At 54.4% G+C, this 13,627-nt stretch overlaps 1 protein-coding gene across 1 annotated transcript in view; it reads right to left on the reverse strand.

Annotated features, from left to right (window-relative positions):
* Megf6 (multiple EGF like domains 6) overlaps positions 1 to 13,627 on the reverse strand; it is a 109,897-nt gene that overhangs the window by 85,975 nt on the left and 10,295 nt on the right. Inside the window, exon 3 of the mRNA XM_008852662.3 lies at positions 9,550 to 9,659. Within this exon, the coding sequence (XP_008850884.1) occupies positions 9,550 to 9,659 (110 nt within the window). The remainder of the gene's footprint in view (positions 1 to 9,549; positions 9,660 to 13,627) is intronic.

A 13,627-nucleotide genomic window follows, 5' to 3' on the forward strand; every position in this document is an offset into this window, starting at 1 on the left:
TGTGGTGTGTGTGCGTGGGGGGTGTGCCTGCATGTGTGCGTGGGGGGTGCTGTGTGTATGTGCATGCATGTGTGCATGGGTGTGCACATGTGCATGCATGTGTGCATTTGTGTGCGCATGGGGGTGAGTGTGTGGGTGTGTGCATGTTGTGTGTGTGTGCGTGGGGGGGTGCCTGCATGTGTGCGTGTGTGTGCGTGTGCAGGTGTGTGTGGATTTAGCTCAGTGAGAGTGCTTGCTTAGCACACACAGGCTGGGGACCAGCATCACGGAGGAGAAAAGGAGCAGGTAGGCAGCGTGAGAGAAGAGCAACGAACAGGCCCACCGTGAACACACTCCAGGAAACCGAACACCCTGACTACGGGAACAGGGAGGTGGCAACTTTTTTTATTACTGAATTTTTGTGTATTTCATACGGAAAACCATCCTTATACCCCCTCCCCTTAGGCACCTCCCATAGCCACCCCCACAATGGAATTCACATCTGTCATTTGTGTTAAGGTCTTTCATGTGAAGTTAGTGTCCCCAGATGTCCCTCAGTGCAAGTTCATCCACCGGGATCTAGTTGGTCTAACTAGAGTCCCTCCCTTTAAGATCAGCTCATTCTCACCCAGCAGTAATTAGCTTCTTTGACTAACACTGGAGCCTGCTGTCCGTTTCCACAGTTCTGTGCTGGACTTTTGTCTGCTTGAGTTTGCATGGTTCCTGTACATGCTGACACCACTGCTGTAGGTTCATACGAGGAGGGTCCCAGGAGTCTGTAGGACTCTATACTATGGTCATGCACCTCCTCCCTGGCTCTTAAAATCTTTCTGCCCCCTCTTCCACAATGGTCCCAGAGCCCCGGGTGGGTGGATTTTAATACAGGAGACCTGTCCAAGGACCCACTCTGCAGACTTTGGCCATTTGTGACCTTTGGTGTTCCGGACCCTCTGTTGCATGGGGAAGGTTAATTGATGGCAACTGAAAGATGCCTCAGAGTTCGCTTCACCCCGTGTTCAATGTTCCGTGAGCCTTAGGTGTAGATGTTGCATCCTAGATGAGTCACTTAGGCTTGGGCAATTCACAGTCTCTCTGTGTGACCAGCTGTGGAACCCTGTTAAGTGGTAATTTTTAAAAAAATGCTAACAAACACTCTAAACACCTGGTGTGGGCCAGGCTATGACAGGAAGTCTGCTTACAGACCCTCCCTCTGGCTGCTGGCTTGGCAGAGACGCCTCAGAACTCCCTCAGAAGTCAGGAAGAGCCATCTGCAATACAAGGTCTGGGCCCACTGCTGATGCCAAGAAATCATGTCCAGCAGATGGAGGGGAGGCTGGGGACACTGAGTCCCTACAGCAGAACATTCCAGCAACCAGCTGTCCATGTGTTTCCTCCGCCCTACACCCAGTTCCTCACCTGGGTATCCTGAGCCAGCGTCTTGGACTTTAAGGCTCCCTCGCTTATCCCTCTGGCTCGACTACTGCCACCCAAACCTGCTAGTCCACCACCCAAACCTGCTAGCCCACCACCCAAACTTGCTAGCCCACCACCCAAACCTGCTAGCCCACCACCCTAAGCTGGCTGGAGGCCTGCCCATGTGCCCTACCCAACAGCCCCCTCTCAACCACAGATCTCATAGTGAAAGGACCCCTCCAGACAGTCCATGCTATGCAGAGGCTCCAGGTCCTCAGGGAAGGGCCAGATAGGGACTCCAGTATCCTAAGCAAGCCTCACCACACAAGGGGCCTCAGAAGAGAGGAGGAAGTATCTCCTCTGCCCACTAGGACCAAACAAGCTCCCAAACTCCCCACCAAATCTGGAAGCCCGAGTTCTGTTGATGGGATGGATAAGAGAAGGCTCTGGGGTCCCATATCTCATAAGGCCAAAGCCCACAGATCTCCAGACCCCCAGAGGGCCAGCCTGAGCAGCCTCCTCACCTCCCTTCTCAGCCCTCATACCCAGTTATCCATCAGCAGTTGATAGACCTGTAGATGACATACCTGAACCTCCCAAAAGGGAGGGTTCCACCTGCTGTCAGGAATACTCTGGGCTGTAGGCGGCCAGTGTCCCCTCCTGGTCCACCCCACGGCCTGTCTTCCTGCTGCACTGCAGACTCAGGGGAAGGCTCAACTTCTGTTACATATTCCCAGACGCCACCAGGGACTGCAACCAAACTCGCTAGCAGTAACTCCTGGCAGGGCTGGGAGTGCAGCTCAGTGGTAAAGCCCCCGCCTAGTATGCACAGGCCTTGTGTTCCACCCCCAGCCAAGAACACTGGTTCCACGGAAGAATGAATCATGCCCCTCCCCCCACCCCAGGCCACAGAGGAAATCCTGCATCCCAGGTGGGACACAGAATTCGACACGGGAACCCTAGGAGTACAAAGTGGGTAAGGCCATTACTCAGCGCCCCTGCATGCCCTGGAATCAGGGAATCAGGTTCCCAGCTCCATGTGTCCCTTCAGGGAGGTTCCTGTGCTGAGGTAGACTAGGAAGGAGAAGGAAGCCCCAGGTGGGGTGTGAGCATGAGACTCCAAGAAAGCGTGTCAGCGGCAGATGTGAACACTGTCTCACGTGGGCCCATGAGAGTGAGTGACGGTAGGCATGTGCAGACACACAGCATGAGTGTGTTACTAAGCACATATGTGCATGTGAGCTTATGCTACGTGTGCTGGTTAGGTTTTGTTTTTTTTGTCTTTGTCAGCTCAGCACAAACTAGTCACCTGGGAGACAGTAACCTCAAATGAGGAATTTCCTGGATCAGGCAGGCCTGTGGGCCTGTCGGTGGGGGGCATTTTCTGGATTGCTAATTGAACACTCAGGAACACTCAGTTGACCGTGCCAACCCTGGGCAGACAGGCCTATATAAGAAAGACGGCCGAGCAAGCCAGGGGAAGCAAGCCAGGAAGCCGCGCTCCTCCTCCGTCTCCGCTTCAGCTCCTGCCTCCAGGTTTCTGCCTCGAGCTCCTGCTTTTGCTACCTCAGTGATGGACTGTCAACCTGTAAGTCAAATAAACTCTTCCCCAGAGTTGCTCTTTTTTATACTTCTTTTTTAAAAAATGTTTTATTATTTTTATTTAATGTGTATGAGTGTATAGCCGTCATGTGGGTGCTGGGAATCGAACCCGGGTCCTCTGCAAAAGCAGTCAGTGCTCTTAACCACTGAGCATCTCTCCAGCCCCTGTACTTTTATTTTATGTGTATGTATATTGCCTGAATGCATGCAACTGCACCTGTGTCCTGCAATGCCCATGGAGGTCAGAAGAGGGTGTCGGATCCCCCAGAACTGGAGTTACAGACAGTTGTTAGCCGCCATGTGGGTGCTGGGAATTGAACCCGGGCCCTCCACAAGAGCAGCCAGTCTCTCCAGTCCACCCCCAAGTTGCTTTTGATCAATGTTTTATCACAGCAACAGCAACCAAACTAGAACACTGCACAAGTAAGCACACAGACCTGTGAGTGTGAGTACCTCAGCGCACACTTGGATGAATGAGTGCATATGTGTGAATCTGTACAAGCGGTGTGGCTGATTCATCGGGGTGGACTCTCGCCCAGGTAACTGTGGGGACTATGCCACAGGAGGCTGTAGAGGACTCAGAAGCTGGAGGACCCGGGCTGCTGGGGGTGAGGGGTAAGAGGAGGTCACAGTGGCACAGCCCTCCCTTGGGCTCAATGGACCAGGTACCGTATCCCCGTGGGGGAAGGGAAGCCCAAGACCTCGGAGCTGGCTCATCCAATTCCCACGCTGGGGTGCAGGGCTGATGGGCAGCCAGAACGGAAACAGAAAAGAAAAAGAGGATGAAGGGGAAGGAAGCAGAGGGGAGCTGGGCTCCAAGCAGCCTTCCTGCAGCCCCTCCAGCACGCCCTCAACCAGCCAGCCAACAGGACCTGGATGTGCCAGGAGCAGAGGAAGACCTGCAGAAGTCACCTGCCTGACAGACTGACTGACAGCTGGACATCCGACCATAGTTACGCAGGCTGCAACAGACTGCTGGTGAGGATCAGAGGCACAGTTCTCCCTGGTTTCCATAGTGATAAGCACCTCCTTCACTTGCCCTATGGATTTTTCTAAGACCATGGCCTCTGCCTGGATGGCCTGGCATGTCCCCTACCCCCAGCACCAAGGAGGTAGGATGAGCTACAGACAGACAGGACTTGAAGACTCTGAGTCACCCAGAAGGCAGTGGTCTGGGCAAAGATAAGAGCCAGTGTCCCCTACCCCAGTCACACAGAAGACCAGAGTCCGAGGTTCCAGGCATCCACTCCCTTGGATGTACAAAGGTCTGAGTCCCCCTTCCACCTCTGCCCATTCATCTTCCCAGCCGATTCTCCCTCCCTCTGGCCACCCCACCATGTCCCAGTACCTCTCAAAGCCAGAAAGAAAGGCTCCTGGCCAGGTCCTACCTCTGTCCTCCACAGTCGACCAAGCTCCCCACCCCCAACTGTGCCAGCCCACATTCTATCCAGGGTTTGAGGACCTGTGAAAGTTTCAACCTGTGAAACTGGCAAAGATTGGTGTCTAGCTGGGCCTTGCTTGGAAACGGGCTCAACATCAAGATGGAGATGTGGACATGCTAAACAAGGGTGGTTCCTAAGCTCACTGAAGTGTCCTTACGGAGGCAGAGATGGAACAATGTACCTACAAGACAGGCTACTGAGGGTGATGGCCAAGTCAGCAGCTGGGAGAGAGGGCAGAGTTGACAGAGCAGGACACCCGCATCCCAGGTTAGTCATCAGATGTGATGGCTAGTTTTAACCGTCACTTGACACAAACTAGAATCACTTGGGAAGAGTCTCAAGGAGGAATTTCCTGGATTGCATTGACTTATGGGAATGTCATTGGGACTGGGGAAGTGCCTTTCCCCACGGAGTCATCTCACCAGCTTTGCTGCTCTCTACTCTTGACTATGGATGTGACTAGCTACTTCGAGTTCTGGCCACCTGGATTTCCACACAATGATGCACTGTGACCTGACACTGTAAGCTAAAATGAACCCTTGCGGGACTGGAGAGATGGCTCAGTGGTTAAGAACACTGGCTGCTCTTGCAGAGGACCCACGTTTGATTCCCAGCACCCATATGGCAGCTAACAACCATCGTAACTCCTGTACCAGGGGATCCAACCTCTGTGAGCACTGCACGACACCTGTGCACTTACATGCAGGTGATACACTCATATGCTTAAAATAAAAATAATAATTTTTTTTTTTTTTTTGTCTTTTTGAGACACAGTCTCCCTGTAGCCCCAGCTGGCCTGGAACTCGCTATGTAGCCCAGGCTGGCCTCTAACTCACAGAGATCCACCTGCCTCTGCCTCCCGAGTGCTGGGATTAAAGGTACGCACCACCACATCCAGCTATTTTATTTATTTTAAAAATATTTTGTTGGGCTAGAGATGGCTCAGCAGTTAAGAACACTGGTTGTTCTTGCAAAAGATCTGGGTTCAAATCCCAGCACCCACACGGCAGCTAACAACTGTCCATAACTCCGGTCCCAGGGAATCCAGCAGCCTCTTCTGACCTCCACAGGCATTACAGGACATGGGTGCACTTACCTACATGCAGGCAATACATTCCAGTTCCAGGAGATCTGACAGTCTCTTCTGTTCTCTGCGGACATTGCACAACACAAGTGCACTTACCTACATGCAAGTAATTCAGTGCACATCATAAAATAAAAATAATAAATAAAATATTTTTTTAAATATTTTATTTATGTCAGGTGTGGTGGTTGGAATCCACAGTGCACATTCTGCAAAAGTGGAGCCTAGGAAACAGCTTTACAAAGAGCTGAGGGCTAGAGGTTCAGCTCAGTCGGTAGAGTGCTTGCTTAGCAGGCGTGAGGCCCTGAGTTCGATCCCCCACATCACGTAAATAAGACATGGTAGAAAACACCTGTAATTCCAGCACTTGGGCAGTGAAGGCAAGAGGATCAAAGTTCAAGGTCATCCTTGGCTACACAGAGTTTGAAACCAGCCTAGAATATATGAGACTAGCTTTAAAAAAAAAAAAAAAGAGCTGACTGGACCTCTTGCAGGATCCTTCCAGTTTCTTCACAGCCCAGGAGCTGAGCAGTTCCTGACACCCAGCCTCCTCAGCCCACACTGGGCCCAGAGCTGAGGAGGGACCACGGGGCGCGGCCTCATCCCTGAAGGTCCGTCTAAGGGATTGGGATGCGGAGGGCTGGGGATCAGCTGCTCCGGACCGAGCACTTCATTGTGCATACCTTTTCCTCCTTCAGTGCAAGGAGGAAAATTCCAACACGGGTCCCAAGTGACCGTGGCTGAGCCATCGGGGGCCGAGCAGAATCTGTCACCTGGCTGGGGAAAGAACGGAGTTCAGAGAAACTCTGAGCAGCTCTGCAGAACGGCAGAAAGGAGCAAGGTCCAGCCTCACCCAGGAGCCCATGTCGCCAGGCCAGAGGGCTCTCGGGAAGCCTGCTAATTGGCCCCGACACCTCACCCAGCACTTTCTGGTCACCTCCTGGTTTCAAGGCCATAAGTGGACCTGGGAGAAATCATAACCCAATTAGCGGCTTCCTGTCATTCTCTCTGCCTTGAGGTACTCATCACTCCTACACAAACACGGGAGGCTCAACACCCCACCCAGCTGACACAGTCTCTCCTGCAGTTTCCAGGTCACAGGAAGCAAGAAAACTTCACAATAGCTAGGGAGGGGCCGAAGTTAGCAGCCTGGGTGCTGCCCTTCCCTGTGGCAGGAGCACAGAGACGCACTCTAGCCCAGGGCTCATAAGCAGGGAATGTAGGGCCTCCAGACCCAGTCCTGGCCTCCAGCCACCAGCATGCTGGCTGGGAGGGGACCACAGGCACTTGCTTATGCATCACCTGACCCCAGGGAGCAAGAGCCTCCAGGGGCTAAGGGGCTCCAGTTATTGGGGGTGGGGCTGAGACTTTCCTATGCCCTCCCCACCGGCACCTGTCCTGGCCTCTCACATGAGCCAGATGGGGGTAGGTGGATAGCAAATCTGGAACAAGGCTTCCCAGCGTCTACAGCACAAGGATCTGAGCTCCAGGGACCCCACAGAGAAGAGGGGAGGAAGTGCCCCAAGCCACTAAGCCATTCTGGCAGATAGTCCCGGACGCCACCACCCACGGAGGTCACAACAGATCCTGGCCCTGATCGGAACCCTCAGCAGAGTGACCCTTTGTGTCATCACCCCTGCTGCCGAAGGGCAGCCAGACCTCATTTTGTTTCTGCGGTTGTTGCTGTTGTTTTATTACATGTATGAGTATATTGTTTTATTACATGTATGAGTATACTGACTGCATGTATGTAAATCCACCCGTGTTGTACAATGCCCGTGGAGGTCAGAAGAGGGCCTCAGATGGCCAGGAAATGGAATTACAGACAGCTGTTAGCCGCCACGTGGGTGCTAGGAATCCAACCCGGGTGCTCTGCAAGAGCAGTCAGTGCTCTTAACTGAGACATCTCTTCAGCTCACAGACTTACTTTTGTAATAATTGGATGACTGGGCACTGCCAGAGCGACTCTATTTCCAGCAGTGAGCAGCTACTCATTCCATCACTAGCTTTGGATGGGCACTGTCACACCTGCATCACTAGCCCAAGCCAAGGTCACAGGGACAGGAAGGGTCAAGGCCAGGACTGAGCCAGGTCTCCTTCCCTCCACTGCCTGGCTCATACAAGGTAGGAGCCCAGCCCAAGATCACAAGACCACCCACTCTACCCTGCCAGGGCCCTCTTCTAGGACCATGAGTAGCCCTGGACCCTGTATGGCCCAATGCCCCCACAAACAAGACCCTAGAGAGGTTGGCACAGTGACCATAAGGCTGAGCTCACAGCATGATGCTACCGCCACAGAGGGACAGCTGGAGAAAGGGGTACCAACTTGGATGCCACGGCCAAGCCCTACCCTATCAACTACTCACTCCTAGGATGCGCCTTGCCTGTCTAGCCTTGGCTACGCACCTCACCACACATTGCCTATAAGATTTGCATCTGTTCCCTGTCAGCCTCCCCATCAGACCAGAGCTCTCGGGAGCAGGTGCAGTCTTTGCCAGGTCACCAGCACTGAGTGGCAACTGGGCAAAACTCAAGCAAACTAGGGAGCGGTAAGTGGACAAAGGGAGATGTCTGGCCACAGGGAACATGCAGGCTTCCAGCCTCTGGGGAGGAGATAGGCCCAGGTTCACACCTACACTGGCCCCTTGAGGCTGGGAACCAGACTAAGAGTAAACAGCTGGAACCCCTGCCTGTCCCCACCAGCTGCTCAGGGAGGGTTCCACAGACACTGCAACATCACCATCACTGGGTAACCCCGCTCCCGTCCCGACTCCTGCCACAGGCCAGGAGCCATGAGTTACCTGGGCTTTCTAAGGCCCCAGGGTCCTGCGGGTAACAGCCTGGTGTCTGGCTCACACACGGGCAAACAGAGCTGGCAGACCAGGCCCAGAGTTCTTGCAGTCAGACAGGGGGCAGAGACAGGGTCATACCAGCACTGCCACGGAAGCCCATCTTCATAATGGCCTCAGTGTCTCCAAAAGCCAGCACCTGGGCCTCGGCTCCACCTCACAGCAGGGAGGACAGACAGCCTGTACAGATGGGTCAGGCCTGGCCTGTCTCTGTCCACCCTTGCCCTTGGATGGTCACCTCAGACACAGGTGGGGTCACCAGAGCCTGGCTCAGAGTTCAGAGGGAAGATGGGGCTGCAGGCTGCCCTGCTTCTTCCCCCACCCACCCTCCTGCTGAGCCCTGCCCCCCTCCTGGATCCTACTTCTCTCCCATCTATGTGCTCTAGGTCCCCTTGCTGCCTTGGGCAGACCTGAGGAGCTCCCCCAGAGTGGAAACCCAGGGCCCCATCTTCGATGTCTGTGCCCCATTACAAACCCCCTTCTTCCAACCACCAGAAGCAGCAGGGGCCCATCAGATGCCATCAGAGAGCCACGGAGGGAAGAGAGAGGTTAACATTGGGCCAGGACACCCCCACCGAAGGGGAGCACTGGCCAGCGTCCCAATCTTCTCACCTCCACGCTGGCCTCCTGTCCTCCTCTGCTCCCTTCCAGAAAGTGACTCACTTCCCTCCTGGAAAAACATCACCACCATCCCCTCTCTCTTCCCTATTTCTCACTGAAGTTCATCTCAGGACAAGCTGCTGTGTCTCCAAGGGTGCAGGCACTAAGGAGCTAAGAGTCCACCACTCTGAACCCTCAATGTGGGAAATGTAACTCCTAACCACCCCTACTGCCTCAAGGCTAATGTCCTCTCATCCACCTGATAGCCATCTGTCCCACACCCTCTGGCAGTCACTACAGCCAGGCTCCACAGCCAGCAGCCTGTCCCTTTGTCCCTGGCATGGTCAGATGCTCAGGTTTGCCTTCTTCTGTGCCGGCTCTGCCTCCCACCGCTCTGCCAGCCTGGGTTGGGAATCCACTGTCGCTTTCCTCTGCATTCCAGTCTGACAGGCTCAGGCAGCTGGGCATCTCTGACATGGCTGAGAACATGGGTCGCACCCCAGGACCAAGGTAAGGCAGATGCTCCCCATCAGGCAAGCCTCTGTCTGTGAGGTGGCAAGTGGGAGGGATGGGCACTCACCAGAGAGGCAGCCCTCCTGGCCGGGCTTCTGGCTCCACCCTGGACAGCACCTGAACACAGTACGGGCCTCTGTGGCATACACCTGCCTGTAGCTCATGTAGTAGACAGTCCTGGAGACGAGAAAGAAAGTGTGTTGATTATCACAGGGCCAGCCCTGGGCTCTCACAACACCCCAGAGAGACTGACTGGTCCTTGCACTGACCCAACTGAGCAGGTCATAGTACCCAGGGGCCTTGGTAGATGGGCTCAGGGGGTGCAGGTCCTCAGTCCTCAGTGCCCGGTGAGGTAGATGGTCTCCCTGAATACCATTGTCCAGCTCCTTCCAACCCCCAAACTCTCTGCCTTCTTCCCAGGGTAGCTCTTGACTGCTGGAGGCTCTGTCCATCCCAGGGAAGACCCTGTCCCCACCCTCACCTGACACGTAGCCTCCAGCCCTCACTTTAGTGATAGTAAGACAAATGGCCACTGCTCTTGGCTGTCGGCTCCATCTACCCCGACACTTCTGTCTGTACTGCTGACGGGGTTAAACAGCATCCCCCCAAATCCACGCCGACCTACAACGGGACCCGACCGGGGAACAGCCTGCTTCACCTATAATCAGTGAAGATGGGGCACAGTGAACGGTGTCCTGGTGAGAACAGAGAAGCAAGGGAAACATGGAGAGAGGGCTGTCGGTGGCACCCCAACACGGACACAACAGGGCAGCCGGTATCACCAGAGCTGGCGAGCTGAACAGCCGTATCCACAGAGCCTCACCCCTGAACCAGGGGGACAGCAAGCCCCAGGGTTCCACCTGTGTCCACCTTCCCAACACAGTGCCAAGCCTGGATTGTTGTTTGTGACAGGGTCTTGCTAAGCAGCCCTGGCTGGTCTTGAACTCCAGAAATCCACCTGCCTCCCCAGTGATGGGATTAAAAGCCTGTGCCACCAAGCCTGGCTCACCTGGCATTTTTTATATGGGTATTGAGGATCTCAACTTAGGTCCCATGCTTGCATGATAAGCACTTTACCAACTGAGCCATCTCCCCAGATTCCCGATCTCAAGCTACCTGTCATCATCTGTCACAACAGCTCCAGAAAATGAACACAGAGCTCAGTGCCTGGTACCTGCCATGGGGCCCCTTGGCTATGAGGCTCCTGTGTTTGTAATGACAAACTGGGGGAGGGGAGGGGAGGAGAGGGGAGAAGACACATAGACAGAGATAGAAACAAAAACACAGAGAGGCAGGCAGAGAAAAGAGCAAGGGAAGATGATGACCCCAGCCACCTCTGCCAGCCTCCAGCCCTAGAGCACAGCCACCTCTACCAGCCTCCAGCCTTGGAGCACAGCCACCTCTACCAGCCTCCAGCCCTAGAGCACAGCCACCTCTACCAGCCTCCAGCCTTGGAGCACAGCCACCTCTACCAGCCTCCAGCCTTGGAGCATAGCCACCTCTACCAGCCTCCAGCCCTAGAGCACAGCCATGTCTACCAGCCTCCAGCCCCAGAGCACAGCCACCTCTACCAGCCTCCAGCCCCGGAGCACAGCCACCCTCCTGGCCAGGAGTTGGGTCAACAGTCCAGGGTCAAGAGTCCTTAAGTCCCTGGGAATGGCCCAATGGCCCAGGCTGTCATCTCCAGGTAATAAACCAAACTCCACTTACTAGAGCCTCTACATGGGAAGCCACGTGGCACTGGGCCCTGACAACACACAGGGACACAGCCATTTCCCGGAAGCATGTGTTCATAAATGCAGTCTGCACACAGAAACTCTGGGAGTGTCTTGCAAAATACCACCTTGGAGCACAGCCACCTCTACCAGCCTCCAGCCCCGGAGCACAGCCACCTCTGCCAGCCTCCAGCCCCGGAGCACAGCCACCTCTACCAGCCTCCAGTCCCGGAGCACAGCCACCTCTACCAGCCTCCAGCCCTAGAGCACAGCCACCTCTGCCAGCCTCCAGCCCTAGAGCACAGCCACCCTCCTGGCCAGGAGTTGGGTCAACAGTCCAGGGTCAAGAGTCCTTAAGTCCCTGGGAATGGCCCAATGGCCCAGGCTGTCATCTCCAGGTAATAAACCAAACTCCACTTACTAGAGCCTCTACATGGGAAGCCACGTGGCACTGGGCCCTGACAACACACAGGGACACAGCCATTTCCCGGAAGCATGTGTTCATAAATGCAGTCTGCACACAGAAACTCTGGGAGTGTCTTGCAAAATACCACCTTGGCAGGACATGAAACCACTTGCCTGGACAGAAACTGACCACAACGCGAACAATATTTGGCAGAGATGGAGCGTTCAAGTCTGGCCATCGTAAATATTTATCCTCTTGCCTGGGCTACAGATGGGGCCGGACTACGTGCTGATCCTCCTGACCAACCCTCCCCAAGGTCCCCTAAAGGAAAAGATTCTTTAAGAGGGCAGGCAGTCATGAGAAACCAACCCTGCTCACCTGACGACAGCACTAGCCTGCAAGTGTTCAGGTCCTGTAGGAAGCTGACTACACAGGGCTGGAAACCACTGGAAGCACATCAGAGTGGAGCACAGTACTCAATAGTCCCAGCTTGGCAAGAGGGACACAGACCCCACGATTCAAATCCATCTCCCTTCTGTTCCTTCTCCCTTCCCTCCCTCCTTCCTCTGGATGACTGCTCTCTCTCCCCTCAAAAGACCTCAGCCTTTTATGCAGCCTGGAAGTTCCTAACCTGGAGACCTAGGTGGCTGTCAGGTTTCGGGGAAAACCTCTCTGACAGTGAGACCCTTAGATTCCCTCTGGCCTCTCATGCATCATCACAGCCTTTCCTGCTGTATGCCAGCCCAGGCACCATCCCTCATAACTCTGAGTATGCCTGAAGACAGTGAGATGGTGGCAGGAGCCATCAGGGGACAGCCACATGTGAGGCCTGGCCCATGCAATTACCTTAGCCTCATCTAACTCAATACAGACAAGGGATCTGAGGCTCACACAGGTTCTCAACCTGGCCAAGCACAGGCAGACTGAGAGCTTGGACCCATGTCCATCCTTGAGACCTCCTGACCTTCTAAACCGCCTGCCCCGCCCCCGCTTCCAGAGCTTAACAAGAGTGTTCCCTTGTCTTTCCAGGGTACAGGATCCTCAGTGGGGTGAATCAGGTACACAGCCACTGCTTTTTTCCAGCACATCCAGCTCTATGCAACTTGAGACCCTGCCTTCAACAATAAGGCAGAAAAGAACAGAGGAGGACACACACCTACACACTCACGTTTCATACACCACAAATGTAACAGATCACGGGGTGTGGGGGGAAGCCTCACCCCAGCAGACAGGACTATGACAGAGACGACCACAATACACCAGCATGGTCCAGCACAGTCACACAGCGCACACAAGGTCTGACATTACAATGCCACATGACACCACTGGGCCTAAGCAGTGCACCTGCCACCCAAGATCGGCTGTGCACCTGTCGCCCAAGGCCTGCTATTGACCTCACAGGCAGCCGCAGCACTGAGTCACAGTCTCAGCCTGCTATGGGACCAGCAAAGCTCACTAGTAATGCCGGGTCCCAGAGGCTACTGCTCTCCTTTCCCTGGCTCGGCAGTGAGACCTGACAGTGAGGTCCTATCACCCGGCCCCCTCCCTGAGTTAAACACCTGTGACACTCAAGCCAAACTCAAGGCTACATCTCCATGTGGGCTCTACTCACAAGCCTGAGAAAACAGACAAGGTCCCAGGGCCCTGGGTGGGGGGTTGGGACCTGGACACATTTAGTAGGAAGTAAGCCACAGTGGAGATCCCAGCATATTGGAGATGCCAGGACTGGGGGTGACCACCAAGGACAACAGCAGGTGGAGTGGAGCCTACGAGGCCAACTGTGTGTGCTACAGATGACAGAGCCAGGGAAGTGGAGCTGCCCAAGCCGGATGGAGCCCAGACCACAAGCAAATCACAGACGTCGGACACTGAACTATTTACATGCTCAATTTTGATTTTAATTTGATTTGATTGTGTCCTGGTTCTTCTTCTTAGAATAAGAAAGGATAGAGCTTATTTTACAGGCGCCCACAGTTAAGAGACTTTGGAGTATTTTAAAGAGGCACTGACTTTTTTTGGGGGGG

The sequence above is a fragment of the Nannospalax galili genome, unplaced genomic scaffold, assembly GCF_000622305.1.
Source record: "Nannospalax galili isolate Female #2095 unplaced genomic scaffold, S.galili_v1.0 scaffold806, whole genome shotgun sequence".
Lineage (NCBI taxonomy): Eukaryota > Metazoa > Chordata > Mammalia > Rodentia > Spalacidae > Nannospalax > Nannospalax galili.